This window comes from Lagopus muta, chromosome 2 (genome assembly GCF_023343835.1).
Source record: "Lagopus muta isolate bLagMut1 chromosome 2, bLagMut1 primary, whole genome shotgun sequence".
NCBI lineage: Eukaryota > Metazoa > Chordata > Aves > Galliformes > Phasianidae > Lagopus > Lagopus muta.
In genome coordinates this window covers 94,191,878-94,218,701 of record NC_064434.1, presented here as the reverse complement: position 1 = coordinate 94,218,701, position 26,824 = coordinate 94,191,878, and the positions used below count along the sequence as shown (strand labels likewise).

Below are 26,824 nucleotides of genomic sequence, written 5' to 3'. Positions count from 1 at the left end.
GTTGCTGTCCCTGGAGGTGTTCAAGAGCCATGGTGATGTGGCACTGAGTGATGTGGGTTAGTTGGCATGGTGGGGATGGGTCAGCAGTTGGACGTGATGACCTTAGAGGTCTTTTCCAACCTCAGTGATCCTATGATTCCCACTTCAACTCTTCTCCCAGGTTAGGTGCAGGGGCACTGCAGCAGTGTCATCTTTGCTGGGAAAACACAAAGTGACTGAAGTGAAAGAGCCATTTAGAACCTGACTCAAGCAGAACAGTGAACACTTCCAGAGGAAAGCAGCCGTCTGATGGACTCTTGGCTGCCATGTACCAACACTTTGTGCCCAGAACACAGCTGGATAAAACCTGCAGGTAAAGAGTTCTTGTCAGGACTGGGTCTGACGAGATACGCTGAAGGGCTGTAGGAATCCTATTGACTATCTCTTTGATGACCTTACTCTACCACAACTGGGAGCCAACAGGAGCTTCTGCTTGACCAGACGAGATTCTCATCTAGTCCAGGTTACTTTCTGTGCATACTCGTTTTCCATGTAAGAATTCTTCCTTACACAGAACAGAACGTCCAGCACTCGTTCCTACACAGGCCCCAGGTGCGCTGGGCACCCCTGGAAGGCGCCTGGCTGCGGCATCAGCCCCAGCTCTCGTACCGCGCCCAACACAACCCAGCACGCCATGCCCGGCACGCCGCAGGGCCACCCGACGACCGCCTCGCCCGCTGCCGGCGGCCTCCCGCGCCTGCGCAGTGCCAGCGGTGTCGCCATGGCGGAGCCGGCGGCGGCGTGAGTGCGGGCGGCGGGGCCGGGCGGGCGCGGGCGGCGGGTGCCGCGCGGGGGCGGGGGCGGGCGGCGGGGCCGGGCCGAGCGCAGGGAGGTTTACCGGGCGGCGCCGTTTAAGCGGGCGGGGACCCGCGGGGCTCCGCCGGCGGCAACGAACCCCGCGTCCCCTTCTCCGCCCCCCGGCCAGCCCCGGGAGGAGCCGATCCCTGTGCCGGGCAGAAAGGCGTGAGGTGCGCAGCGCTCGGGGCTGTCCCTGCTCCGCTCCCCGTTCAGCTCACGCACATCTCTGCGTCCGGAACGGATCCGGCTCCTTCTGCTTTCCTTTCAGCCGTTGGGCACCGCAACTCTAGCCGAGGCCTTTCTCAGACCGGGAAGGCTGGACTGTGTGCAATAATTATCGCTCCTGGTTGTGTTTGTGCCTGCAGTCTCACCTCCTTCCATTTCTAGAACGTTTGACAGCATGCCACAATCCCCTTGAATTTTAAATTCCTCCCACTCGCCCTCTATTATCCCCTAAATTCCTGTCATCAACCGATTGCCACTGTCAAAACCTCCTTGAAGTCAGCTTCAGCGATTGGATTCCTTCCTCTTTTTCATTACACTGCCAAATGAAGTAAGGATAAGTAATTTTTTCACCCTAAATCACCGTTGACTGCTTTTTAATCATCAAGGTGTCTGCGTGGACACCTGTACATGTGTTCTGTTGTGCTCTGCTGTAGTTTCTTTCCTGGTGTTGGGAACCAGCCCAACTCCCTCCATCTTCTTCCTTAAACACTGTTTTTACATTCATAGAGTCACAGAGTCATTGCGGTTGGAAAAGTGCACTAAGATCATCGTGTCCAAATGGCAGCCCATCACCACCACACCCAAGTCCAGTCTCCTGGGCACTCCTTTGTCATCCAGGAACAAACAAAGATAACTGTACATGACTCAGGTTGCTCAGAGAGGTTGTGGGAGGGACATCCTTGTGTAGGATCCAATGGGGGTAAAGTCCTCAGCAACTGTTGGATCCCCATGGCTGCCTGTGATTTGAACAGGAAGCCTCTCAAGGTTCCGTCCCCCCTCAGTTTAAGCTTATAGGATCATAGAATGGTTTGGGTTGGAAGGGACCTTTAAGGTCATCTAGTTCCAACCCCTGCTATAGACAGGAAATCCAGTTTCTCTGGTTTCTCCTTTCTCAGTTCTTTTGTAGGCCTCAGGAAGAGTGGGAAAAAAATATATATATTTATGCTATTTCACATCTTAAAATTTGCTGTAGATCTCAGTGACGTTCTGAAGAAGAATGGAAATACACCTTCTGAACCAGTGGGAAAGCAGTGTGCAGTGTTACAGGCATCCAGCTGCCGTGGAGGCTTTCCATGTCTGGGACAGGCAGCATGAGAGAGGGATTTGCTGCTAGAACCAATTTTACAAGCAGTTCATAGCATAATCCCAGCTTTATGAATGCAGGACACTGCATGATCCTGATAGAGTCATTTTACACATCTAGCTGCAAGTTTCCCTGGATTTGTCAAGATAGATTTGATCTCTGAAGAGTTTAGCCGATACCTTAGTCTCACTCTAAGTACTGAAGAAGCTGAAGGCATAAATCCTTTTACATGCAACCAGGCCTCTGTCACTGTGTGTAAGGCTTTTTTCCACGCTCTGTTGCAGTGGACAGTTGCTTTCTTTGACAGTCATGCCCAACTATCAGGAAACGATCCAAAGGATGGAACACCTCCTCTGCGAGGACAGGCTGAGAGGGCTGGGGCTGTTCAGCCTGGAGAAGAGAAGGCTCCAGAGAGAGTTCAGAGCAGCCTTTTAGTATTTAAAGGGGAGGGACGTAAGAAAGAAGGGGACAGAGTCTTTAGCAGGGTGTGTTGTGATAGGACAGGGGGAAGTGATTTCAAACTAAAAGAGGGGAGACTTAGATTGAACACAAGGAAGACGTTTCTTAAATAAGGGTGGTGAGACACTGGCAAAGTTGCCCAGAGATGTGGTAGAAACTCCATCCCTGGTGACACTCAAGGTCGGGCTGGACAGGGCTCTGTGCACCTGATGGAGCTGTAGGTGTCCCTGTTCATTGCAGAGGGGTTGGACTAGATGGCCTTTGAGGGTTCCTTCCAACTCAAACACCTCTATGGTGCTATGAACATATTTACCACTGACAGTTAAGTGTTTAACTAATGCTCAAGTCAAGTTTACTTCCACAAGTCTATCATCAAATAATCATCATGCTTTTACCTCTTTCTTTGTAGAATACTTTCTCCCGGTTTAGAAAGTAAAACACATCTTTCTTTTCTGTTGGATGTAGGAGTGATGGGGAAACCACTTATTCTGTGTGAAACAGAAATAAAGCATTCGGTAACAGAAGGAAACAAAACATCTGATAAATGCAAGCCATGAAGATATCAAAGCGGTTCTTTGCGTTTGGGATTTTGGCGTGCATAGTGTTTTACGTCGCATACATGAAATGGCACTTGGATTCCAAAGCGCTTGTGGCAGCAACGGAAGGAATTGCTGAAAGCACTGGAGACAAACTGAACCGTCAGGCGCTGACCGCAGATCTCTCAGTCTTCTATGGAATCATGTTTGATGCGGGAAGCACAGGAACTCGCATCCATATTTTTAAATTTACACAGCAGCCAAAAGGTATGGCTTGTGCATGGTGCAATATGCAAACTCCTCCATAAATTGTGGTGCAGCCTACTGATGGTTCTGTTCTAGGGAGTACTTGCACAAATGTGCTTCAGCTTTCTCTAGAGCCGCCAAGAGGGACCCATGCTGCCTTGCCTGCACGTTCATGTAATTGTCTATCCTGCAGCTTTCCAAAATGCTTAGGTCTCACTCTTTGCTGCCATTGCAAATGGTGGTAAAACTTCCACTGACTTTTGTTAGAGTCAAATTTAGCCAGAGCTGAGCATGCTGAAACGTGTGGCCCTTGTTACCTGTGTAGTTTGGAAGGCTGCATATAACGGGGTTATATAAGGGGTAAGGGATTAGAGAGAACTTGTACCATAGCCTCCCCAGGGAGGTGGTTGAGTCACCATCCCTGAATGTGTTTAAAAACCTTTGGATGTGGTGCTCAGGGGCTTGATTAGCGGAGGGTTGTTAGTGTAGTATGGTTAGGTCGTGGTTGGACTCAATGATCTTTAAGGTCTTTTCCAACCTGAGCAGTTCTATGATTCTGTCATCTAATGATGTGTGCAAAAAAATACACGTATGGTGCACACCAACACAATCAGCTCTAACAAATAGTTTTGTAGAGAGCTAATTCCACAGCAGGGGCTGTGTTTAACAGGTTTGATGGCCTTTGATAGTTCTTTAAGCAGAGGCTTCAGTTTATTCTCATTAGTGCCTAATGATATAATTTGTACTATGGTTTTCTTTTTGTGTATCCAAATGATTTGGACCAGTACTTATTTTGGAATACTGCTTTTGAACAGAGACTCCCAAGTTAACCCATGAGACGTTTAAAGCGCTGAAGCCAGGTCTGTCTGCATACGCTGATGATGTCGAAAAGGTATTCTTGTTTCTCTTAGAGTTCACGTGCCCTAAAGCCTCCTGTTCTTGATATGCCATGCAGATCATCTCTGCTGAACTGTCTCAGATCAGTCTCCAAATGATACAAACCCACAGGAAAAATTGGTCAGCTGTCAGAGGATCAAGGAACCAAATGCATCTTATCCTGCTCGCTTATATCAATTAAGAAGAGCTGATGCTTTTCTTATCCCTGCCTTAATATTTTCTGTGTGCTTAAGAATATGACAAAAGAGCGAGGTTGCATTGGAGCTGAGCCATCTCCAAAAGGGACTAGAAGTGGATTCTCAGGGGAAGAATCAAAAAAACCCAACACGCCGAGTATCAAGTCACTGCCTCCCTCATCTTCTGACTCACGGGGATGTGGAGACTTGCTGAGCCAGACATGAACACAGCTCATAGTGTTTTATTAGCCCCAAAGGGCTTTATTGCCCAAGGATTTATCACACTGATTTTGATTTTTGTAGCCAAACCTCTGGTATTGTTTGGCAGTGGCACTGTTTGAGAGTGAGTTTTTTTGTTTTTGGACTTGCTGATGGATAAACCCAGTTAGACCTATATGCCTTCTGGCTCCTTTTGGTCTTTACTTCTCCCTGTTCCACACTTAGATTCCTCTGATCACCCTTTTGCCCTTCCAAGAAAGGCAAATCTTAAGAGTTTCTAAGATCCTTTTTTGGGGGTTCTTTCTCTGCTCAGAGTGGACAAGGAATAAGAGAGCTCCTGGAGGTGGCGAAGAAGGAAGTTCCTATGGAACTCTGGAAGTTTACTCCTCTGGTCCTGAAAGCTACAGCTGGCCTGCGGTTGCTGCCAGGAGAAAAGGCTCAGAAATTGCTGGATAAGGTACTGTTTCTTGTCTTTCAGTTTCCTTTCCAGAAATTCTATGACAGTATTTGTTCCTTTCTGTGTAAAGCACATGCTCCTTTATGCTTCGTATGTATGAGTCATTCCTGTCATTTTACTCTGAAAGCGCTGCACAGTCACCTGATCTCAGATGGGTTCAGATTAAGTAATTGTATGAGTACAGACATAGAGGAATAATGACAGCTCCAAATAAGCCTGGAAACAACATGCACCATAACAAGCATAATGTGATACTTCTAACAGAAATCAGAGACTTGTTGGTGCACTGGTTTGTTGGTGGTTTTGACCAGAATCCTGCTGTTCTGGGAAAAGCTCTCCTATTTGATTTGTCATGTTATCAGCCTGCTGCTGCAAGGTTCCTCTGCTCTATATTGGTTAGAAATAATGTGAATTGTATTTACAGGCACATAAAATGTTTGATATTTTAAACCATGACAAGTATTTTAAAAAATACAAATATTATGTCCTAGATCTTACAGCTGCTGGAAAATTTAGTGCCCTAAATGTACTCTTTTTCTAAGCAGTGATTAGAAGGAAGAAATGTGTTGTGGTTTAAACCAATATTGTCCATATTGTTCTTTGCTGCCTACAAGACAGTCTGTTCTTTTTTCCGTACCAAATTTCAGCTGGAACTAATGCAACTCTTAAAGCAGTTGCTTTAGGAGACACAAGAAACCTAGGGTCTTACTGCCTCTTATAGGGTGCAGTGCAGACCCCTAACAGCCAACGTACTCATGTTAAAAAATGCCATCCCCTGGGCATTTCTGAAACCATGAGTGTCCATTTCCTTTCTCTCCTTTAGGTATTCATACCCCATGTGTTGCTCACTGCAAGAGTGAAATGTTATCAGCATATCTACCACCATACCCTACCCATGTTATCAGCATTTCTGAGCGGTCTTCATGTTTGAACACCCACCTGTCTGTTCTGTCTCTTCACCAAACTGCATGTAAATCACTGACTTTCTATAGTATAGCACAGCCTGATGCTTACTGAGCTCTTGAACTTAAGGAATCCTGCCCAAGAAAAGGAACACTTGTGTAAAACCAGAGTTTAAACAAATACCCTTCCTTTCAAATGGAAAGAAAAAGATTTCTCTGAGTGTAGCTTTTATTTGAACTACAGGTGAAGGAGATTTTTCAGGCTTCCCCCTTCTTCGTGAGGGACAACTGTGTGTCGATAATGAATGGAACTGATGAAGGTAGGTTTACTTCTGAGGAACTTTTCTGCAGTTCTTGAGATTCCTACTGCACTGTGGCAGGACCTCACTGAGGATAGTAGGAACCTGTAAGTAGCAGGTTTGATAGTTTTTATACTGCCTCAGGCTGTGCCTGCCAAAGAGATTTCGTGCTCCATTTTCTGAGTCCTGAATTCTGTCCTGACTTTAAAGGTCTGAGTGCCAGGCAGTTCCTGTGGGATCAGCAGGAGGCCGCTGGGCAGTCAGCACTTTAGGAAGGTTTTTTGTATATCTGCTTGTTGAGATGGGCTTCAACAACTGCTTCTGCACACCCTGCTTTGGATTATACTCATCTGAGCTTGCTGGAAATATTTGATTACAACTGATCTAATAACTGTGATTGTGAATTGAACCTGAAAAAAAAAAGTTATATAGAGAAAATAGCTATTAAAGTACACTGATGTTTATCAAAAAAGAGCTGAGGACAGAACCCAGAATCAGTCTTCACTTGAAGTGATTCAAAGGAGAATTTCTAAATTGTGGGTTACTTAGTGTTGAAGTGTTTTTAACTTACTTAGAAGCAAAACTTGAAAGTAGCTGCTGATTTGGACTGCTTATGAGTTTCTTTTTTACTGCTTCATGGAAGAAAGACACTAATTGTCTTCATGTTAAGTTCATAGTTCTAACAGTTGGTTTAGCCAAGGTTGAACAAGAACTTGTTCCTCAGTGTGCCTTAATTTTAACCAAATGGATAAATATTTTAATTTGTTAACATAAAGGCCATTAATTCACCTAATTCCTAGCGGAAAGGTTTACAAAACAATAAAAGGACAGAAACAGTGTGGTTTGCAGAAGTGCCTTGAGGAAAACAGGAAAAATTTAAACACTGAAAAGATGAAAATTCTTAACATTCAAAAGAAAAATCAAATGCCTCACATCAAACAAAAGCTTGCCAATGGGTATTTTTCTAGAAAATGAACAGTGTGAATGTAGGTAATTTCCTTATTACATAGCTAAGGACTGAAGCCACTGAAGCCTTTGGGACTTCAAACTGAGGTTTTTGACCAGTGAAGAACCACCTTCTGTAGGCATTTTGTATACAGGGCTTCTCCTCCTAGCACCACATAAGCTCTGGTGTGGAAGGTCATTCTATTTGTTCCAGGCATCTAATTTTGGCTTTTGATGGACATTGACAGTTGTGGAAGCTTTGGGGCAAGCTGGGTCAGAGTAGCTCAGCAGAACCAATTCTGTTTGCTCCTCTTGGAAGTCCTTCCTGCTCAGTTCTCAGCTAGATATTGTTTGGGAACTTTGTATTAGAAATTGTCCATTTGTGAAACAGGGGCAAAGGAGCTTGTGACTGATAGTCTTTGGTGTCTCTTTCTGTGCTTAGATGACTAGCTGTGGTTTGCTATTGTTTTGTTTAGATGGTGCAGTGAAAGCATGTGAGAAAACCTTAAAATACCTCCAGCTAAAAAGATACTAAAGCAGGAGCACCTTGTTGTATGGCTCATCTTAGTTGTTACTGTTGGATAAAATGAAGCTATGTGATCTAACAGTGCATCTTCTGAATCTCTTCCTTGTTAGGTATTTCAGCCTGGATCACAATAAATTTTTTAACAGGTATGTTTGCATATCTATGAAAATATGCCTGATGCTGTGAAATGTATACTGTCTTCTGCCCCTGTATAGTATTTGTTCATTCATTGGCTTGTAGAAAGAAGGATCTAGGATTAAGTCATCAGTTGTTTTTGTGGTGGACCACTTAAGTTATTAGGATTGAGGAATTTAATCCCTTTCCCTTGATGTTCCTGTAGTCGTTCTTCGAGTTTCTTATAAGGTAACAGAGCATTTAATTCCTTTTAACAGTTCCCCACAAGCTCTGTGTTTTTTAGTAATTTTCTAGAACTGCTTGACACTTGCACAGTGTGAAAGTAGTGTTGTACTTTGCTACAGATTTATAAGATAGAAGTCAGTGTTTACACATAGGAAGGGATGGCTGTAGAAAAACTAAGCTGAAGTCTGCTCTGGCAATAAGCAGACCAGTCTGCCTTCCAAGCAGTCAGCACAGTGTGCAGAGCCTTACGACAAGTGCTGTAAAGCTTTTTTGCTCACGGGAAGTATCAGAAAGGTTAATGATCTTCCAGCATTATCTCTCATGAGCTATATATTCCAGTACTTGGCACACACTGAGGTTGTCAGGAAGGTGTGTTTGAAAGATTGATCTGAGAAGAGTTGGATTTAAATGAGAAGTATGGGTTAGCAGCAAGAAGAATTCCAAGGGAGGCCAGTGTGTCAGGCCAGCTCTTCATTCTCTCATCCCCTTGGCTTTATGAAGCTACAAAATACTGCTGTGAGACCAGGGAGAGATGGCCAGGAAAACCACGTTCTTTTGCATTTCAAAGTGGTTATGAGAGTGAAGTATGCAAAAGGGTCCTTGCATCCACTGAAAAATGTTTATGATTCCAGTAACCAAAGCTGCTGTAATTAGGGCTTGAACAGCCATCAGGGAAATAACACAAACTGTGCCACTTGGAAGATTTTCATGTCACCCTCATAAAGCACAGGTAAATGACTAGCAGTCAGTGTTATGATCTAGTGCTGGCTGGAAGCCGACCAATGAAGTTAGATTGTCATTCTGCTTTACAGCTCTACTTCTGGTTTTATTCCTTGCTTCATTCTCACTGTGTCCACTGTGGCTTTATCTGTTCTGTCACATATTTTAGGTAGCTTAAATGATCCGCAGAAGAGAAGTGTAGGAATGCTGGATTTGGGTGGTGGATCAACGCAGATCACCTTCCTTCCACGCACTGAGGTAATGTGAACACTGTATGGAAATGTTGGTGCAGAAATCAGTAACTGCTCAGGTTTAGAAACAGGCCAAGGGTGTGACGTGAAGCCTTGCTTCTGACAGAAGAGCCCTTATCAGTTGGTCACATACACCTTGTTACAGGCAGTAATGGAGGCATTCACATCCCGCTGGTTGTCTTGTTCCAACTCCATGGGTTGGTGCATGCGGTGAAACTGCCAGGGCTGCTTTGTGTCAGGGGCAATACAGCATCCTGAGAGTGTTAATCTTTGACTCTCAGTTTGCTCTGGGTAAAGTGAAGACCTCAAAGGGAATGCTGTTAATGAATCCAAGCCTGACATTTGCCTTATATTGTGTTTTAAGAACATAAGATTCCTTCTCCATCCTTGTTTCTAGCTTTCCTGAGTTCACTGTTTTGCAAATGAATGCAATGAATGCTTTCTTAGGAGCAACTCTCATTATGCAGTTAGAAATACATGCTGATGTTTGTCATTTCAGCTTCCTGTGTTCCTGTGGTGGCATTATTTTAGGTGTTCAGTGAGCAGGAAGACCTGTGTGTATAGAGTAGTGAGGTTTTGGCCTTAGCAGAGTTTGTAGTAAAGCTGTGCAGAAGCAGAGGATAAGGATGCTGTATCCAAATGCACAAACCTGAGCTGATCAAGGTGTTGTGCTTTCACAGCAGAGTGCTGGGATGTGAGGAGTCCGGGATGTGGAAATTGAGGACTCAGAGGAGGTGACAAATATCAGCAGCTAGGCATGAGCAGCCTGTGCTTTGCCCCCTGCTGATGTGGTGCTCTTGGAAAAGAGGCTGCACACTGCTTTAGACAATTATCCTTTCATTTCCTCAGACCACAGGCAGGTCCTCACTCTGTTTCTTAGCAGGCACAGTGATGCGATTTTCCTCCAACTTATGGCAGTTTGCAGCTGAATTCACTGGAGAATTACATGCCCAGTTTTCTCATTTGCCATAGTTTTACCTCATAGAGATCATATGAAGAAGCAGTTTCTGTATCAACTCGACAAAAGCAGTTAAGAGCTGGAATAAGGATTCCTTTCTAATTAAAATTACGGACCATTTTGGTGTGGATATAGATGTAATCAGTTCTTACTCTCATGTGAAGTCCATATTTCAAGTCTGGGTTTTTTGGTCATCTTAAATGTCAGCGGTCAAACTAAAATACTCGAGAAGTCATTCTTTGTCTCTGAACCATGCCTGGACTGTTCTACATTTGGAAGGCTGAAAGGTTTGAAAGGTTGTGTTGCTGATGTTTGCCATTGCTGGCAGTAACCTTGCCATGCCATCTTTTTCTCCCTCAGGCAACTCTCCAGACATCACCAGCTGGCCATACAACTTCATTTCAGATGTTTAACAGCACCTACAAGCTGTATTCCTACAGGTCAGTTGTGAGAAAGAGGCCATACTGTAAAAATAGGTTACTTTCAGTGAAGCCAGTGAGACCCAGGCATTTTGCTGAAGTTCAGATGAGTCCTGAGAAGTGGAGAAACCTGAGTCAGGTCACTGTCCACACAAGCTCTTGGAGTAGGGAGGGAGCTGTGCAGATCAACTGGCAGGCAAGCAGTCTGATGGCTGAGAAAGTGAGGGGCTGTAGCTCCACCTCTTGCTTTGAAACTGCCTCTGTACCTGCTGTTTTGGGTAGAGGGAAGCAGCTCCTTCCCACCTGTGTTTGCTGTGAAATGTTTTGGGGCTTAGAAAAAGTCAATGCTACGTGCTGGAGGTTGTGCTGACTTTGAGGAGGGTAAGAGAAAGGTTAGAAGAATGCCTGAAGCATTCCCAGTCTTTCAGGAGACAGATTATAGTTGACAGCTATTCACTGTGCTTTTACAAGGACAGATTATCCTTCTGGGTAAGGATAATATGACAGTGGGCTGTCACACCATTCCCCTTATGGACATTAGCAACCGACTTGAGCTGTTTTGCTGGGACCACATAGAGGAAACAGGCATGTCCTACCTAAGCTGTCAGTGGAGTATCAGAGGAAGGATGTTTGTTGTTCACAGAGGCTTTTCTTCCCTTTGCAGTTACCTGGGACTTGGGCTGATGTCAGCAAGGCTCGCCATTTTAGGAGGAGTTGAAGGAAAACCCTGTAAGTTACAGGCACTCAAGTCTTGGCTCTGGGTAGAGAGTGCACTGCTGTGTTGTAGAGAAAAAGGTCACCTGTCCCCTTCCCACTGAAGTGCAGGTGCCTGAGTGGTGGCAAATTCCTGTCGCCATGGCTGACTGTATTTGAGACAAATGTACAAGGTGACACGGATCCCAGAAGACATGGATTCTTGACAACCTTAGAGGCTGTGGGGCCCTAAAGCCACGACTGGTGCTTAGAGATGCATTACTAAGCATGTGGTTCAGAAAAAAGCAGGGCTGGGGATGAGGATGCTAAAATTAACTCCCTGTGTTTTTCTTTAAAGTGCCTTTATTTTACTTCTGCAGTAGGAGAAGGTGAGGAACTGATCAGCCCTTGTTTACCACCTGGCTTCAAATCTGAGTGGCAACATGCTGAGATATTGTACAAAATTAAAGGACAGAAGGCAGGTATAGTGCTTTATCATTCTCTCTTCCTGTCTAGGCCAGCTAGTAGCAAAGTAAATTATATATTTTCAGCTTCTTGGAAATTATCTGTCTGTGTACTCTTCTGTCCAACTTTCTTGATATGCATTCTACAAATGTTGCCTCTCATGCTGTGGTATGTCTGTCCAGTCAGTAAAGCTGTTAGTAGTAATGCAGTTGGAGCTGGGCACTCCCTTTTGATATCCATCTGCCTCAAATTGTGTTGTTCATCCCTGATGTCATAGAATCATAGAATCATAGAATCACCAAGGTTGGAAAAGACCTTCAAGATCATCCAGTCCAACCGTTCACCTATTCCCAATAGCTCCCACTAAACCATGTCCCTCAACACAACATCCAGCCTTTCCTTGAACACCCCCAGGCTCGGTGACTCCACCAGCTCCCTGGGCAGTCCATTCCAGTGCCTGACCACCCTTTCTGAAAAGTAATACTTCCTCATGTCCAGCCTGAATCTCCCCTGCTGTAGCTTGAAGCCATTCCCTCTGGTCCTATCACCAATGACACGAGAGAAGAGGCCGACCCCCAGCTCACTACAACCTCCCTTCAGGAAGTTATAGAGAGCAATAAGGTCTCCCCTGAGCCTCCTCTTCTCCAGGCTGAACATTCCCAGCTCCTTCAGCCTCTCCTCATATGGCCTGTGTTCCAGACCCCTCACCAGCTCTGTTGCCCTTCTTTGAACACGTTCCAGGGCCTCAATGTCTTTCTTGCAGTGAGGGGCCCAATATACGTGTCACGTATATGGTTCCAACCTGAGGACGGTCAGAGTTAACACTGGGAGAAGATGCAGGTGTGTTGTTTCAGTTCTCTGTTAAGAACCTGTAAGAATTCAAGAAGTGCTACTGTGTGAAAGGGAGCCTGTCTTTTTGTAGTTCCTACAGCAATTGTGTTTGTTTACCCTACCTGTCATTGCATTCTTTGCATTCTTTTAGGTGAGCCTCTGTATGAATCTTGTTCTAACAAAGTGGCAAAGATGCTCTACAAGAAAGTACATAAAGCTGAGGAAGTGAAGGACTTGGACTTTTATGCTTTCTCCTACTACTATGACTGTGCAGCAGAGGTTGGTCTCATAGGTATGTCTGTTTTCATTTCATTTCATTTAAAATGACAGGTTCTGGAACAGACGGTAGTAATGATACACATCACGATGCTGTCCTGAGCTGTCATGGGTACTGAGGTACACTGATCTCAAGTGGATATTGAATGCTATTGCATTTCTTTATAGAAGAAACTGAGGTTGTGAAATAGGACCTCTGACTAGGAGGGACAAACTTAACCCCTCCTCTTTGTTTCATGGATAATTTCAGATTTAATATATTAGATCTGGCCAAAGGTGTTAACAGTGCGCAAGCATCACAGGACAGGGTAGTAAAGACGTGGAAGTGTGAAAAGTCTTTAAACTGTTTCTTTAGGAAACCAGTTTTAGGAAACTAAATTCTTCATAAAATGAGGTTTTCAGTCTAAAAATCTTTAATAAAGGTTCTTGTACCTTTAAAGCAACTGTGAATTTTGTCATCGATTTCAGGCTTACTTCCAAACAACTTTTATGACCTCTTTTTACAACTTGAACCTACTATTGCCTTTACACAAAGCAAACTTATGACTCTTTTTCTTTTAGATAAAGAAAAGGGAGGAAGCTTAACAGCCAATGATTTTGAAGTTGCAGCTAAGTATGGTAAGTAAAAGACACAAACAGGACTAGTAATTGTGTGCAGATTTACGTGACAAATGTCTGAAATGCAAAGAAGCCTCTCTTTTTTTTTTAAGTAAATACTGAGCACCTCTTTTTGGAGAATCTGTGCTTATTTCTGCTTGTTTCTGAAAATCTCAACTTTTTATTTTTGAGATTTAGTTTTCTTGTAACACATTTAAAGGCTCTCTTGATAATTACTAGTAAACTTGCCAGTTAACACTGCATGCAAGTAACCTGTTCTAATAATCTTGTGTATTTTTTCTTTTTTCTCATGATTTGTTCATGTGTTTGGTTGCTAGTTGGAAACAAGAGGAAGCTGATTCGTAGCCTCTTTTGCTTCATTGGCTGTAGAGAGAATTGCCTCAGATTTACAAACGTAATCATTCCTTTTTTACTGCACAGGCTTTGATCAAACTGGGTTGGGACTTTTTGGTAAACTTTATGAATCACTGAGCAATTGTTGCAGTTCTAACTTCTGAACTACTTTTTGTATGATCCATCTTGAGAAAGGAACTGCTTTTTATTTTAAGTTTCTTTGTTATTTTTTTTCATCAGCTGTTGAATGCATACGATTGAGGAACTTTCTAATGGGAAGAAAACAAACTGCTCAGCATTCAAGCTTTATTGGGATAGGGTGGAGAGTTTTCACAATGTTTGTTTTTCCAAGTTGCTGACAACTTTTTTTCAGCACAAAGCAGATGTAGGCACACTTGAAATTGTTGATATTTTAAAGTTTTACAGTAAACATGAGAACAGTTGGAGGCCCATTTTTCTACTTGCCCTTGGAAGTACAGTAAACTCAGCTGTCTTTGGGTAAGAGAGGCAATGCTTTACTCTTTCTTCTTGTGTGCCCAAGTTCCTGGGCATCTGCAAACACAAGGATGTCGTTGGAATGCTATTTTAACAGGTTTCATAGATGTGGAACACAAGTTACAAGAAGTGGTCTAAGGATTTGTTTGAGGTTTTTCAGAGCTGGCTGACGCTAGGCCTGAGCTCACCATGAACATTCTGACACCTCTTTCTTTTTATTTAGTGTGCAAGACCATGGAAATCAGCCCTGGAAGCAGCCCCTTTCTCTGCATGGACCTCACATACATCACCTTCCTCCTGCAAGAACTGGGCTTCCCAAAGACCCAAGTCTTTAAGGTAGTGCACAAAAACAGATCACTGAGAGTGGGCAGAAGATGGCCAAGCCATCATGCCAGTAGTTCGGATTTCCCTTCTTGCTACAACACGCTTTATGATTAGGGTGGAGTGACACTATAATGGTGCTAACTAGTTGTCATAACCTTCAGCACTATATTCACCTTACGTTTTTGTTCTCACAGAAAATTATATTTAAACTTCTTTTTTTTTATTTTTTTTTTTCCAGCTTGCCCGGAAAATCAACAATGTTGAGACGAGCTGGGCATTGGGAGCCACCTTTCATTACATTGACTCACTCAATAGACTGCAGTACTAAAGCTCCTTGAAGGTGACTTTTGGGGATGTCGGGTTTTGGAAGCACAACACGGGAAGGGTTTTTGGCTTCCTGAATCCCTTGGGAGGTTCTCAGAAGCTCAGCTCCTTCCCTGCCAAGTCCCATCCATCACAAGCTCTTTTCTTACAGTGCATAGTGCAGTTTCTATGGAATAAGCCTTGATTGTACAGATCTGTTGTCAAATTCCTGTAAAACTTGATCATCACTGAAGGAGAACCAGCACTCTGCAGGACACCTATGATCTCTATGAGAAAACCACACCTTTTTGAAATGTGCCTGTACTATTCACTTGTACTGTGCTGAAATCAACGTAGTAAATGGTCAATACAGAGGGAACTCTTTATGCTCTTTTCAAGGTGTTTTTTCCTGTTTGTCAGCAGTTTCCAGTGATAATTTTTATTTTGCTACTTGGATGTTTGAAAAAGAACTTAAGTGTGCATGTGAATACAATACATTTACGCAGATGTGCTGCGGACAGGCAGCAGCTTTGAAATGCAGTGTGGAAGTCTCAGCTCTGGTTTTCAATTGATGAAGCAGCAAAGTTTGGGAGCGCTGTAGAAGCAGGATACAGACAGGCATGAATCAGAGCCTATATCTGCTGTAGGACTAAAGTATGGGTGTCCAACCTTTTGGCTTATGTGAGCCACACTGAGTGAAGATGAATTGCCTTGAGCCACATATAAAATAAATAATATACTTAATATATGTTTTTTTTTTTTTAATTAAAACATTGAAAAAAAAGTAATAAAACCATAGAACCAGTGGGATGTTTGACCTTGTTTTTGTGACATAAACACATCAGTCAGGTTTGATGGCAATGGTTGCAATTCATAATGAGCTCACTGGTGTTTGTCAGAGATTTTTGATGGAAGTTTTACTCCTCCTGTGCTTTGTCCATTGTTCACAGATGTACGTACTGCCAAAAAGTGATGGCATGGATAAGGTGTGACTGTGAAGGGAAGGGTATTTCTCTCTGGCAAGAGGAAGAGGTCTGACCAACAGAGGTCTGGTAGAGAGACATGATGAAAATCTGAGTTGAGTATCGGCTTGCAACTCTGTACATTGCATTTGAAAATTCACAGGTAATGTATTTATGTCAACTGAAAATGGAGTCATGAATACGCCAAAAAATTGATCATCTTTTCAGCAATCTTAAAACCTGCATTCCTTATTAAAATAGAAAGCATGGCTGTGGATTGGACATGCCTGAACTAGAGGCTGGCCTAGAGGCCTTGAGGCGTAGGGGCCAAGAGACCAAGAGGGAAAACGAGAAGCTGGCCAAGACGGCTAGAGACCTTGAAATCATTTTTTTCAATTAAAAGGCAGGCTTGGAGGGCAAGAGAGTTATTGGCCAAGACAAATATCTGGGGGCAAAGACATCTACAGGCCCAGAGGCTGGCTGTGGGCCCAGAAGGCCTTGAGGCCTAGAGGGAGACCTAGAGATCAAGAGGTCAAGGGGGATGCCTGGAGGCCTTGAGGCCCAAAAGGGAAGACTGGACATCAGGAGGCCTGAGGTAGGTTTACAAGCCTTGTGGCCTACCGGGAGGCCTCGGTGCCGGTCGTCTGTGAGGGTAGGATGCCACCTGAGCTAGACTGCGAGCAGCCAAAGGGCTAACACATCAGCCCAGATGTCCTGAGGCCCAAAAGGATGCCTGAAGGCCTACAGACTTAGAGACTAGCGTAGGAGACTCGAGATCCAGAGGGAGGCCTAGAGTCCAGGAGAATGAATGGCCTCTCACCATGTGAGAGGAAGGCCAAGAGGCCAACCTAGAGGCACACATGCCCAGCAGCCTTCAGGCTGAGTCCCAGAGGCATTCAGGCACAAAGGTGGCCCCGGAGGCCTGTATGCTTACATATCTGTGGGAGGTGATGAGTCTTTGAGTGACAGAGGACAAGAGAACTAGAGGCCAGGATGTGTAAATCAAACTTTGTGGGTTTTCCACTCTGAATGAGGATCTGTGAAACAGAACCTTTAGTTTTGACTTTGCTTGTCCCTTTATAGTGATTCAGGCATTGAAGTTACTTGAATTTCAGTCCTGGATCCAGAGTTCTCTTGAAAATGGTTGATAACACAACTCAGAGTTCAGATGTGAGTGTAACTGGTTTTCAGGATATTTGAAGATCTGACTTTTGAATATGAAAATTATTTCCGTGTTAATTAAATCTAAGGCTTTCTAGGGACTGGTATGCTATGTGATAACTTCCCCTTTCAGCAAAATGAGCTGTTCCTTCTTAATCAAGGCAAGTGAACTATAGAAATCTGAAGGCTGAATGTGCTCTGGTTTCTGGCCACATGGGGACAGACAGTATTCATCAAATAATGCACTCAGTCCTATGTGGAATGAGTTAATCAAAGACGCTCAGCACCATACTATTATCTGTCTCTGGAAAGTCTAAGGATAAAAATTAATCCTACTCGGTACAAATCAGATACAAAAATATATCCACTGAAGTAGCGCAGAGGAGATCAGAGTAAATACATGCCTATGTTCCAGATGCAGCACAGGAAAAAAAAAAAAAAAGTCATTATTGTAGTGTTCATATTTTTAAAATGTACTTTAAGTTAGGAGATTGAAGCAATGTATAAAGTAGCATCTAGTGCCTGCGAGGGGCTTCAGCCCTACAAAAAACTTGGAAGAGATAACTTGAAAGGGAAGGCTTGACAGAGCAGAAATAAAAAATGTGCTGTGGGGCCTCTCGGTCATGTTCATAGATTTGGACCATGCAGACTTAATGGCAAGCAGCTAAAACCTTTTGAGCGTAAAGATTTTCTTTTTAACATTACATCTTGCAGACACACTGCAGGACTGCATAATGAGAAACTGTTGTCTACTTCAGAATGGAAGGACTGGTGTCCCTGTCACATTGCCTGGTTGGCACCTCTGCAGGCAGCAAGCTTCATCCAGGCTGAAATGGTGACTGTGGCAGGTTAGGGCTGGGGATCCTTTGGCCATCAAAGTGGGGAGTTTTGACCTATAAATGGTTACCCTGCCATCACAGGATAACTTAGTTGTATGCTTCTTGTTTCCACATTAATTATAACTCACATGGGTCTGTTAGTCCTGCCAGGCTTAGCATCCCACTGCTCCTAAGAGATCCATGAACACTTGCTGACATACCTTTACCAGGCTTCTTCTATTTTATTTAAAAATATGGTTTCATTTAACTTCTCCCAAATCAATGGCATGTCAAAGGAGAAATACAAAAGCCTACAAGCCCTTCTAGCTGATGGTAAATTTCTGAGTATCTCCTGCCATCTTGTGGGTTTACATGATCTTTCACTCCGCTATTTGTGACACAAAAGTTTTGCTTGTGGACTAGCTGACTGCTGAACAAATGAAACACTAACGCTAGCACCCTATTCTGCAGGAGGTCTGGGGGAAACCTTAATGGGACTGCTCTAAACCTCTTCTTGTATGCCTGCAGTTGGACTGGCCCATGAATTTATCTAATCATTATTGGAGGAAGGTATCAAAGTACAATGACGTTTCTTCTGCTTTTGGTCATGCTATGGAATGCCCAGCTAAGGAGAACTTTGCAGCAGCACTGCCTCTACATTCAGCAGATTTACCAGAGGTCAAGTAAGGGAACATGAGGTTGAAAGCCAAGGACTCAATCTGCAACACCAACTAGCCCCATTTAACCCCACCTCACCCCACCTATAGCTGTGTGGGCAGCCTCAGTCAAGGCTCTGTTGACAGAGAAAGAAGATGGTAATTTCTGAGTGATAATCTCATATCTAGTTCTTTCTTAAAACGCCAAGCTCTACATGGATTAGCTCTGTGTAAATAAAGCAAAAGCAACTGCTGGAACATTAACTGCACAGTCTCACAGAGCGGCTGGTTGTGCAGTAGTTAGAGCACAGCAAAGCTGGCTGTAGCAGTGGGAGACTGGAAAGTCACTGTGACTTGATGTCATTCTTGAGTGGGTGGCAACAATACCTTCAAGAAGACATAACTATTTTCACACCCATGCATACCATCAGCCTTGTTTTTTGTTGGGATTTTTTGGGTCTTTTTAGGTAGTCATCTGAAGACAGTTTCATTTCCTTCAGGCTACTTCACTTGAGATCTTCTGCAGATTTTGTGTCGTTGATTCTACAACATGGAAAATCTCCTTTCAGCTATTCAGCTTTAGATTTGCTCAGTTTGAAAACACAGAAAAAGAGAGAGATTTCCTGAGGACATTGGTGTGTGATAATACACAGTAAGAGATTGTCATGTCTTTAGTGTCAGAACTCTTTTCAAGTGGGTTTCATTGGTGCTTTCCAACAGCCAGGGAAGCCAAGTGGTCTTGCCTGCCATTCCAGAATTTAGAAAGGAATATTTTGGTAAGCGTAGATTTGTCCACTGATGTTTCCAGACTTAATACCGTTCCTCTGTTACCTAATATCCTATCTCTCTCTGTGTCCTTAAGTAGTGAGCACTCAGAAAGCTGTCCAGTACTCCCTTTGAGTACACTGTTAAAGTGGAGCACTAGGACTCAGCTTCAAGAAAAGCTCCATGTAGTGCCCAGGGCAGCTGTTCCCTCCAGACACAGCAGCCCCATGCATAGTCCTTGGGCTTTTCCCTCAGCCATGGAAGACTCAGGTCAAAGGAGCAGCTGACACCCATCCGCACTAGCTCTGAGCCTGGCCACCTCCCTTGTGCCAAGCCCTGCACTCCTCCATGCTAAGGCTCTGCTGGTTGAAACACAGATTTTTTGCTGTTGTCATGTCAGCTTCTTCGTTGTTCTTCAGGAATCCCCAGGGGAATGCAGCTTTTTTCAGACCTTTAAGGCTCCTCCTTGGCAGGTGGCTGGACTGGTCCAGCTCTTCCCACTAAGCTGCCCTGGGTTCAAGTTGTGTTTTGAGGGCAGTTTCGCAGTCTCACCCCTGGGTGTGTGCTAGGGCCAGCATTGTACATTCATTTATGTCTATAAATACCTGAAGGAAGGGTGCAGGCAGAGCCAGGCTCTTTTCAGCGGTGCTCAGTGCAAGGACAAGAAGCCAGAGGCACAAACTGGAACACAGGGGTGACCCCTGGCCATCAGGCAGCACTTTTTGTACTCTTCACCCCAAATCTGTGTCCTGTAGTACAGGACAGGCATTTACTCCATCCCTGCTGAGCTCTCTCCATTCCCACCTGACCGCCAACCTGCTACAAAAGCAACTAGAGTATCGAGTTGCCCAAGTTGTAAACAGGAGAGCAACAGAGCTGGTGTAGGGTCTGGAAGGAACTTGAGGAGTGGCTGAGCAAACTGCTCAACTGTTGTTGAGTCTGGACGAGATCCCATCACTCCCTTTAAATTCCTGAAAGAATGTTGCAGTGTGGAGAATGTCAGCCTCTTTTCACAGGCGACAAGTGAAAGGACGTGAGGCAATGGCCTCAAGTTGTGCCAGGAAGGCTATAGATTGGATATCAGGAAGAATTTCTACATGGAGAACTGGAAAAGGCTGCCAAGGGAAGTGGTGTCCCTGGTGGTATTAGGAGACGTATGGATGAAGCCCTTAGGGACATGGTTTGATGATGGGACTAAGTAAGTCAAGGTGACAACTGCACTTGATGATGGTGAAGGCTCTTTCATCCTAGATCATTCTATGATTCAAAAGATCTGCAACCAACTCACAGACACCACAATTACACCTCCTGCAGCCTCACCACCATGCTGAGGGCTGCTCAGGATACCTGTTCAGTCCAAGGGCTAGAGAGCAGCTACTGCTGCTGTCACAAGAAACAAAATGTGAACAACTGAATGTGTCCCTCACTGCCACTGCAAGGAGGCTGGTGGGGCTGCATGGGGATCCGACAGCATGTTCTCAGAGGCAATCAGTCCTACCTCCTGCTCTAGAGCCCACACCAAAGACCCGTGGCTGGGAGCAGCTGCCGCAGTATGAGCAGCATTCACAAGCTGACAGGCATTTCTTTTATGGGTTGTTGGTTTCTGGCAATGGATGGCCACAATGACCACATTGTTCCTTTCCATTTATTGATGTTTAATGTCTCCAATGCTGTGATTTTGCTGGGCATGACTTGAGCATGGTAATAAGAAGTTAATGCTCCATATAAAGGGAAGGGGAAATGACTCACTCCCATGAACTCCAGGCTAAAAAAGTAGAACAGACGAAGCCAAATGTTTTGGTAAATCTCATTATTTTAGTCCATTTTCGTTATGTTGACCTGAGACAACAAAGATGGTGGCCTTACAACTACCCCTGACCATCCCAGGATGCATGATCCCTCCATGGGATATCTCCCAGCCCTGAGCTGGTACGCCTTGGTTTGCTCTGCCATCTGCCACTGTGCTTTCTGTGGCCAGCTCATGAGGGTGGAGGACAAGCTGAAGTGCTGTGCAAACAGAGGGAATGAGAGATGCTGCAAGCAGGCTCAGCACAGATCACCCTTGTTGGCCTTGGATGTAAACCAGTGCCACCCGCCACCGCCCAAGGACTTGCCCTGCATGGTGTGTCCCTGCTTGTGACTGAAACGCCCCAGGGCTGCCCACAGCTCTTGAAAACCTCCTGCGGGCCACGACCAGTCACAGAGCTATACCTGATCACAGGCTCTGGCCACGTCTGTGGCTCTCGAAGCTGTCTTTGCCTGCCACTGAGAAGGAGGGAGGGAAGAGCAAGAAGGAGGGGAGGGAAGAAGGAAGAGAGAGAGGGAGGGAAGGAGACTGTATTTGGCAGCTGCCTCCAGGGAGACCAACCATCAATGCGGGAGAGCTTCACAATGTCTTCAGCAACTTCCAGGAGCTCTTTACCCAGCGGCCTGTCCGTCTTCACAACTTTTCCAGATGTTCTCTTCATCCCCGAAATGGTGAGTGCCAGCTTTTCCCTGGGAAGGGCAGATGCTGCTCACGGGTCCCCCAGCACACTTGGTGCTGTGGGCGTCCAAGGGATGACTCTCAGCAGACAGCATGTGGTCCAGGGGCCCAGACAGGGCCCTGAGCTGCAAGCATCTGGGGGCAGCCCGCAGCTCTCCCTTAAAGAAAGTCACAAGCCCTAACTGGGGGCTCTATAACTCCCTTCAGTCTGTGGGGGGTGGTCGTGGCACCTTTAAAAACCTTCTGTAATTTGTTGCTTAACAGATTTGCAGGGGTTGCTGGTGGTTTTAAGGTAGATAGTCAGATTGACCCAACTGGTAGGTGATTTTTAGCAACAGATGCACACAAAGGATAAAATGCTTTTTTAAAGCAGGGAGATAACTGCATCAGCAAAAAGCTTCAGCTGCTGAAGCTACAGTTTTCCTGGGCTGGAGGTGAAGCATTGGAGCTAGGCATGGGGCTAAATGAAGGGTGAGTGAGCACCTTGCTCGCTCCTTCTATTCTCACTGAGTGGAAGAAGATCAGTATATTAAAGGATTTGGCATAGGTAATTAAATGCTGTTGCTGTGAGCACTGACTGAAAGTTTCAAGGAGAAACCTTTTCCTGTTTCCTGCTGATGAAATTTGCTCTTCTCACATCAGTTCAAGAGGCTTTCTCCTATGTCTGAACACTTTCATTCAGCACTGAGTGGTTTGGCTGCATACCGTAGGACAGAGCTCATGATTTCACACCCTAAATTCAATTTTGCCATCTGGAACCAAAGTTCTACCCAGTTCACATCCCTGGGATTTAGAGCACTGATTTTCTCCTAGGGATATCAGGCAAGCAAAAAGGAATTGGGCTAAAGCAGGCATTACCGTGCAGAGAAAGGCTTTCCCTCTGGCCACCTAGATGTGCTCTGAAGACTCGGTCCCTCTCTGAGAACAAGGTCCGGGTTTCCTGCAGCTGCATGGAGTACACAAAGTCCTGTGGAGGTTCTGGCTAGGCTGACAGTGGCGAGGCTGTTCTGGTGCTGAGCTTGATGCCCACTGAGGCGTGCTTATGGTACTGGCTGTACCTTGAGCTGTTTGCTTGTAATTCCTGACTGCAGGGGATTTGGCATGCAGCTTGTTTAATGAGCCATAAGGAAATAGCCCATCTCATGGCTTGGGGACGTCTGGAAACTTATGTCCTAAAGGCTTGGCACCACCCAGGGAAAGAGGAATGCAGCAGAACTGGGTCCTCTGTCAGTGGGGTAGAGGGTTCTGGGCTGTGCAGGTGTATTTTTTCCACTGTGTACAAAGGAGGTGGCTCCTTAAATCATAGCATTCAGGAGAAGGATGAAGAGTTCTCAATCCCAGAATCCGAGGTTGCCTACAGTGCAACTGCAGGGTGTGGGGGGGAAGCATTTTGAATGGTCCTACAGCTGCTGCAGAAGGTTCTGCCCGCAGCTCAGATGACTACACCTGGGTGTTGACCTCTCATCTGTATTCTGAGAGGTTGGGTTTAATTCTTAGCATCTATTGTATTTGAAGTTTTCTGTATATCTGGACAAAATCTTGCACTTGTGTCTGTGGAGTGAAGAAAATGGAATAAACTGAAAACAGATTTGCTTGTATTTTAAAAGGCTATTTAAAGTTAAGTTTTTCTCAGACTGCAGTCACCAATGCGCTGTGAATTTTTGCTGAAAGCCTCTTGGTCCAGTCTTGATTTTTTACGAGTCAACGGAACAGCAACACCATAAAATCAGAAAGCCAGCAATCAAATCATGTCAAACATTTACCCGAGTGAGTAATCACATCCCAGAGAAAGGAGGGATGGGAAACCATGAGAAATGAGAAGTCTCCAGGGAACTTTCCTCTATAAAGCTGGGGTGACATGATTGATGCAGTGCTTTCTGAGTGCCATAAATCACAAACTTCTTTTCGACGTGCAGAAGTACCCCAAGGAAATGAAAATGCCATGATTGGGATGAGTTGACACTTGGAGGCTGCCAAAGGCTTGAGGAGGGTATGCCAAGAGATGGGAACAATCTTAGCTCTGAAGGTTAGCCAGGAAAATTAAGAGCAACTGATGTTCAGGCACAAGCATGCATGGCAGCACTGGTTATATAGAATCAGCATCATTTAGTTTGGAAAAGACTCATCCCATGCAACCATCAACTCTACCAACTCCACCCCTGAATCACATTCTTAAGGCACTCAGCTCAAAGGTGATGACCACCTCATCAGAAGGTGATCATGAGGCCACATGTCTGTGCTGCTTGCGTCAGTGGGCTGGGCTTGTCTCCACTCCTTTCAGGGACTCTGGGTGTGAAACAGATGTGCCCTAAAATAAACCTTTGTTTTCAAAACCAGCCTTTGCTAATAGCCTGAAGCAGACTGCTGAGCACAGCAAGGTGGGGAGGGGGGCAATGAACAGTGAACCCCAGAGGTGATGGTGCTTTTTGGGGCCCAGATCAGAGGCAGATGTTCCCAGCTATGTACTCACATTCAAGTAGATGCTGGGAAGAACTCAAAGGCCTTGCCAGACTATTGCCACATACAGTGCTAGTACCAGAAGCGTGTATGGCTTTTTGCTTAGCTGTGGAGTAGGCAAGGCATTCCACACTCACCTTTCTCTCACTTTTGTTTGCAGATATTTGGGGGCCTTGTCTGGATCCTTGTTGCCTCCTCGAAGGTTCCAGATGATTCACTGCAGGGCTGGGTGATGTTTGTCTCTGTGTTCTGCTTTGTCTTGACTGCTGTACTCCTGTTCCTCTACATGTGCGGGGCGCATAGGGGCAGTAGCTCCTGGGTCACTTTGGTAAGTGCATGTAGCAAACCTCAGGACCTGTTCCTTTTATCACTGGTAATGATTGTCTCCTTTTTTTCCTACTGCACTCTGAATCACAGCCTGGGATTTGTTCATGTGGGTTCCTTTTGCTTTCTCCTCTGCAGCGTGATCCCGTCTTGGGAATAACTGCATGTAATCTTTATTTTCTTAGGATGTCATCTGTCAGGAGACAGCAGCTCTGTTCTACTTCAGTGCTTCTGTGTTGGAAGCCATTGCTACCAAAAACATGCCGGCTGCAACTCTGTTTCACCGGGAGAATATTTCTGCCGCGGTGAGTGCTGTGGGTGGCCCCCTGGGCCAATCTTGACTCACACAAACCTTTTGGAGGAGGGAGGAGGAAATCAGACCAGTTCTATTACACTCAAATGTCTTGAAATGCGCAAAAAGTTAACAAAAATATAATGCATTACAATGTATTTGCACAGATCAGGAACTGATGCAATAAATAAAAAATAACTGCCTGATGTTTTTTTTCCTTTGTAGGTATTTGCATTCATAGCTACTCTGTTGTATGTGATCCACATTATATACTCTCTCCGCCGATGGAAATCATCCTAATGATCTGTCCTTGCATGTTCTATCTTGTGGTCACCCTACAAACACAGAAGTTATCCAATGACCGCAGTTTCCAGGCTGGAATTAGGGCTTGGTTTTTAATGTACATACCATAAACAAGCAGCTTTTTATGTGGAACCATGGCAATGAAGACCAAGAGCCTGTCAGAGAAACCTGTTTGCTGACACGATCTATTTTTCTTCAGTCTCCTGGTTGGGTTCAGCTTGATGCTGGTAACCAGGGCCTCAGCAGAAAACCCAGCTTAAATTAGAACAATACAGTTGGATTTAAAATGTCAAAATCTCCCTGAACCCTTTATGTACCCCTATGACTTCACAGTCTTAGTGGAGTCTCTGACTCCAAACTGTCAGAGGAAGCCTGAACAACTGGTGCTACACAGCAGAAGAATGAAACCTGGTCATTTTGGTTGACATGCATCTGTGTAAACCTCTTTGCCTTCCTCATTTGCTGTGCCAAAAGAACTTTCCATGCCATTTTTGAAAATGCCACTTGTGACTTGTGAGAAGGAGTAAAGGCAGCATTTAATTTGCCTCAGGTGCAATGAATTCCCTGCAACACCTGAAAGGTACTGCTGAATTACAAGACACAACTACAACCCCAGGAATTATTGCTGCCACAGATTCCCCCATGAAACACAACTAAGGAAACGTACTATAGATACTACAGCAGAATTATATGGATAATTAGAATAACATCTCAGATAAGCAGAGGCAATTAGCTCTTGTCTTCAGCATGTGACTGTTCTCACATATACTGGCACTATGTCATTAATAAAGATGGATTTCCTATGATTTTACAACCAGACAAAGGCCACTGTCACTAACTTCCCCTTACAGTTGATGCATACAGTAGCAGGGCAGTGCCCAAGAACGAGGCACAAATCCAGGCATGAATAAAAGAATCCTACAATAACATGGGTTGGACCTCAAAGACCAACTGGTTCCATTGTGGGCAGGGCTGCCCCCCCAGTTCAGGCTGCTCAGGGCCCCATCCAACCTGGCCTCCAGCACCTCCAGGGATGGTGCACCCACAGCTTCTATGGGCAGCAGCCCCAGTGCCTCACTGCCTTGTTAGTGAAAAATTTCTTCCTCGTGTCTTACAAATCTCCCCTCTTTTAGTTTAATCATTACCTCTTATCCAATTGCTACAGGCACAAGCTAGCGTCAGCGATGATGTTCATCTGATCACATAATTTACTCCAGAGTATTATGTCAAGTGAGTTATTTTAAATGGGGGAATTATACCCAAAAAAGGGTGCTTTTTTTTAATAGAAACCTAAAATGCAGTGGTAGCAGATTAGTCCTCTAAGCTTGTGGGGCTACCTTCAGTCTGAAACTCATGAATAACAACAAGGACTGCGGAAGGGAAGGGAAGCAGAACTGGACATAGAAACACCTCTGTTGTTTCATGTCCTGAGGGTTTTGAGGGTTGAAACTTTTAAACTGCAGTATGGAGAAAACACTGGATTCATTTTTTTGTCCTTGCTGAAAACCAGCCTGACCTGTTTTTTCACGCTAGTAACAAAAATGAGCTGATTGCAACAGATGTAGGAAAAAAAAATCCTTTTTCAGAGCAGGGAGGCAACTCAGGAGCTGTGTATGACGGCACTACTCAATTCAAGGCACCTGCTGAAACTTATTTCAACATCACATCGTCATGGGGAAGGTGCTGATGTCACAATTTGCACTGCTCTGAACGTAGCACAGAAATATCTTTCTGCAAATATTTGGGG

The 26,824-nt window shown here is 44.7% G+C and overlaps 2 protein-coding genes across 3 annotated transcripts; both read left to right on the top strand.

The window, feature by feature from the left end:
- Positions 1-670: 670 nt before the first annotated feature.
- ENTPD6 (ectonucleoside triphosphate diphosphohydrolase 6) lies at positions 671-15,580 on the top strand. 2 transcript variants are annotated; one of them, XM_048937740.1, is made up of 14 exons: positions 671-780; positions 3,071-3,408; positions 4,203-4,279; positions 4,993-5,136; positions 6,283-6,358; positions 7,919-7,954; positions 9,058-9,146; positions 10,458-10,537; positions 11,181-11,245; positions 11,590-11,691; positions 12,657-12,797; positions 13,343-13,399; positions 14,451-14,563; positions 14,790-15,580. In XM_048937740.1, exons 2-14 carry the CDS (start codon positions 3,150-3,152, stop codon positions 14,877-14,879), a joined length of 1,329 nt encoding a protein of 442 aa, XP_048793697.1. In that variant the 5' UTR covers positions 671-780; positions 3,071-3,149; the 3' UTR covers positions 14,880-15,580. The 2 variants fall into 2 exon arrangements, with proteins under 2 accessions (XP_048793697.1, XP_048793696.1); XM_048937739.1 differs by lacking the exon at positions 671-780 and adding an exon at positions 1,570-1,698.
- Positions 15,581-19,594: 4,014 nt separating this feature from the next.
- Positions 19,595-25,911, top strand: MAL (mal, T cell differentiation protein). The gene is made up of 4 exons (XM_048937744.1): positions 19,595-21,694; positions 24,319-24,486; positions 24,668-24,787; positions 25,000-25,911. The coding sequence occupies exons 1-4, from the start codon at positions 21,248-21,250 to the stop codon at positions 25,072-25,074; spliced, it is 810 nt and encodes a 269-aa protein (XP_048793701.1). The 5' UTR covers positions 19,595-21,247; the 3' UTR covers positions 25,075-25,911.
- Positions 25,912-26,824: the final 913 nt, after the last annotated feature.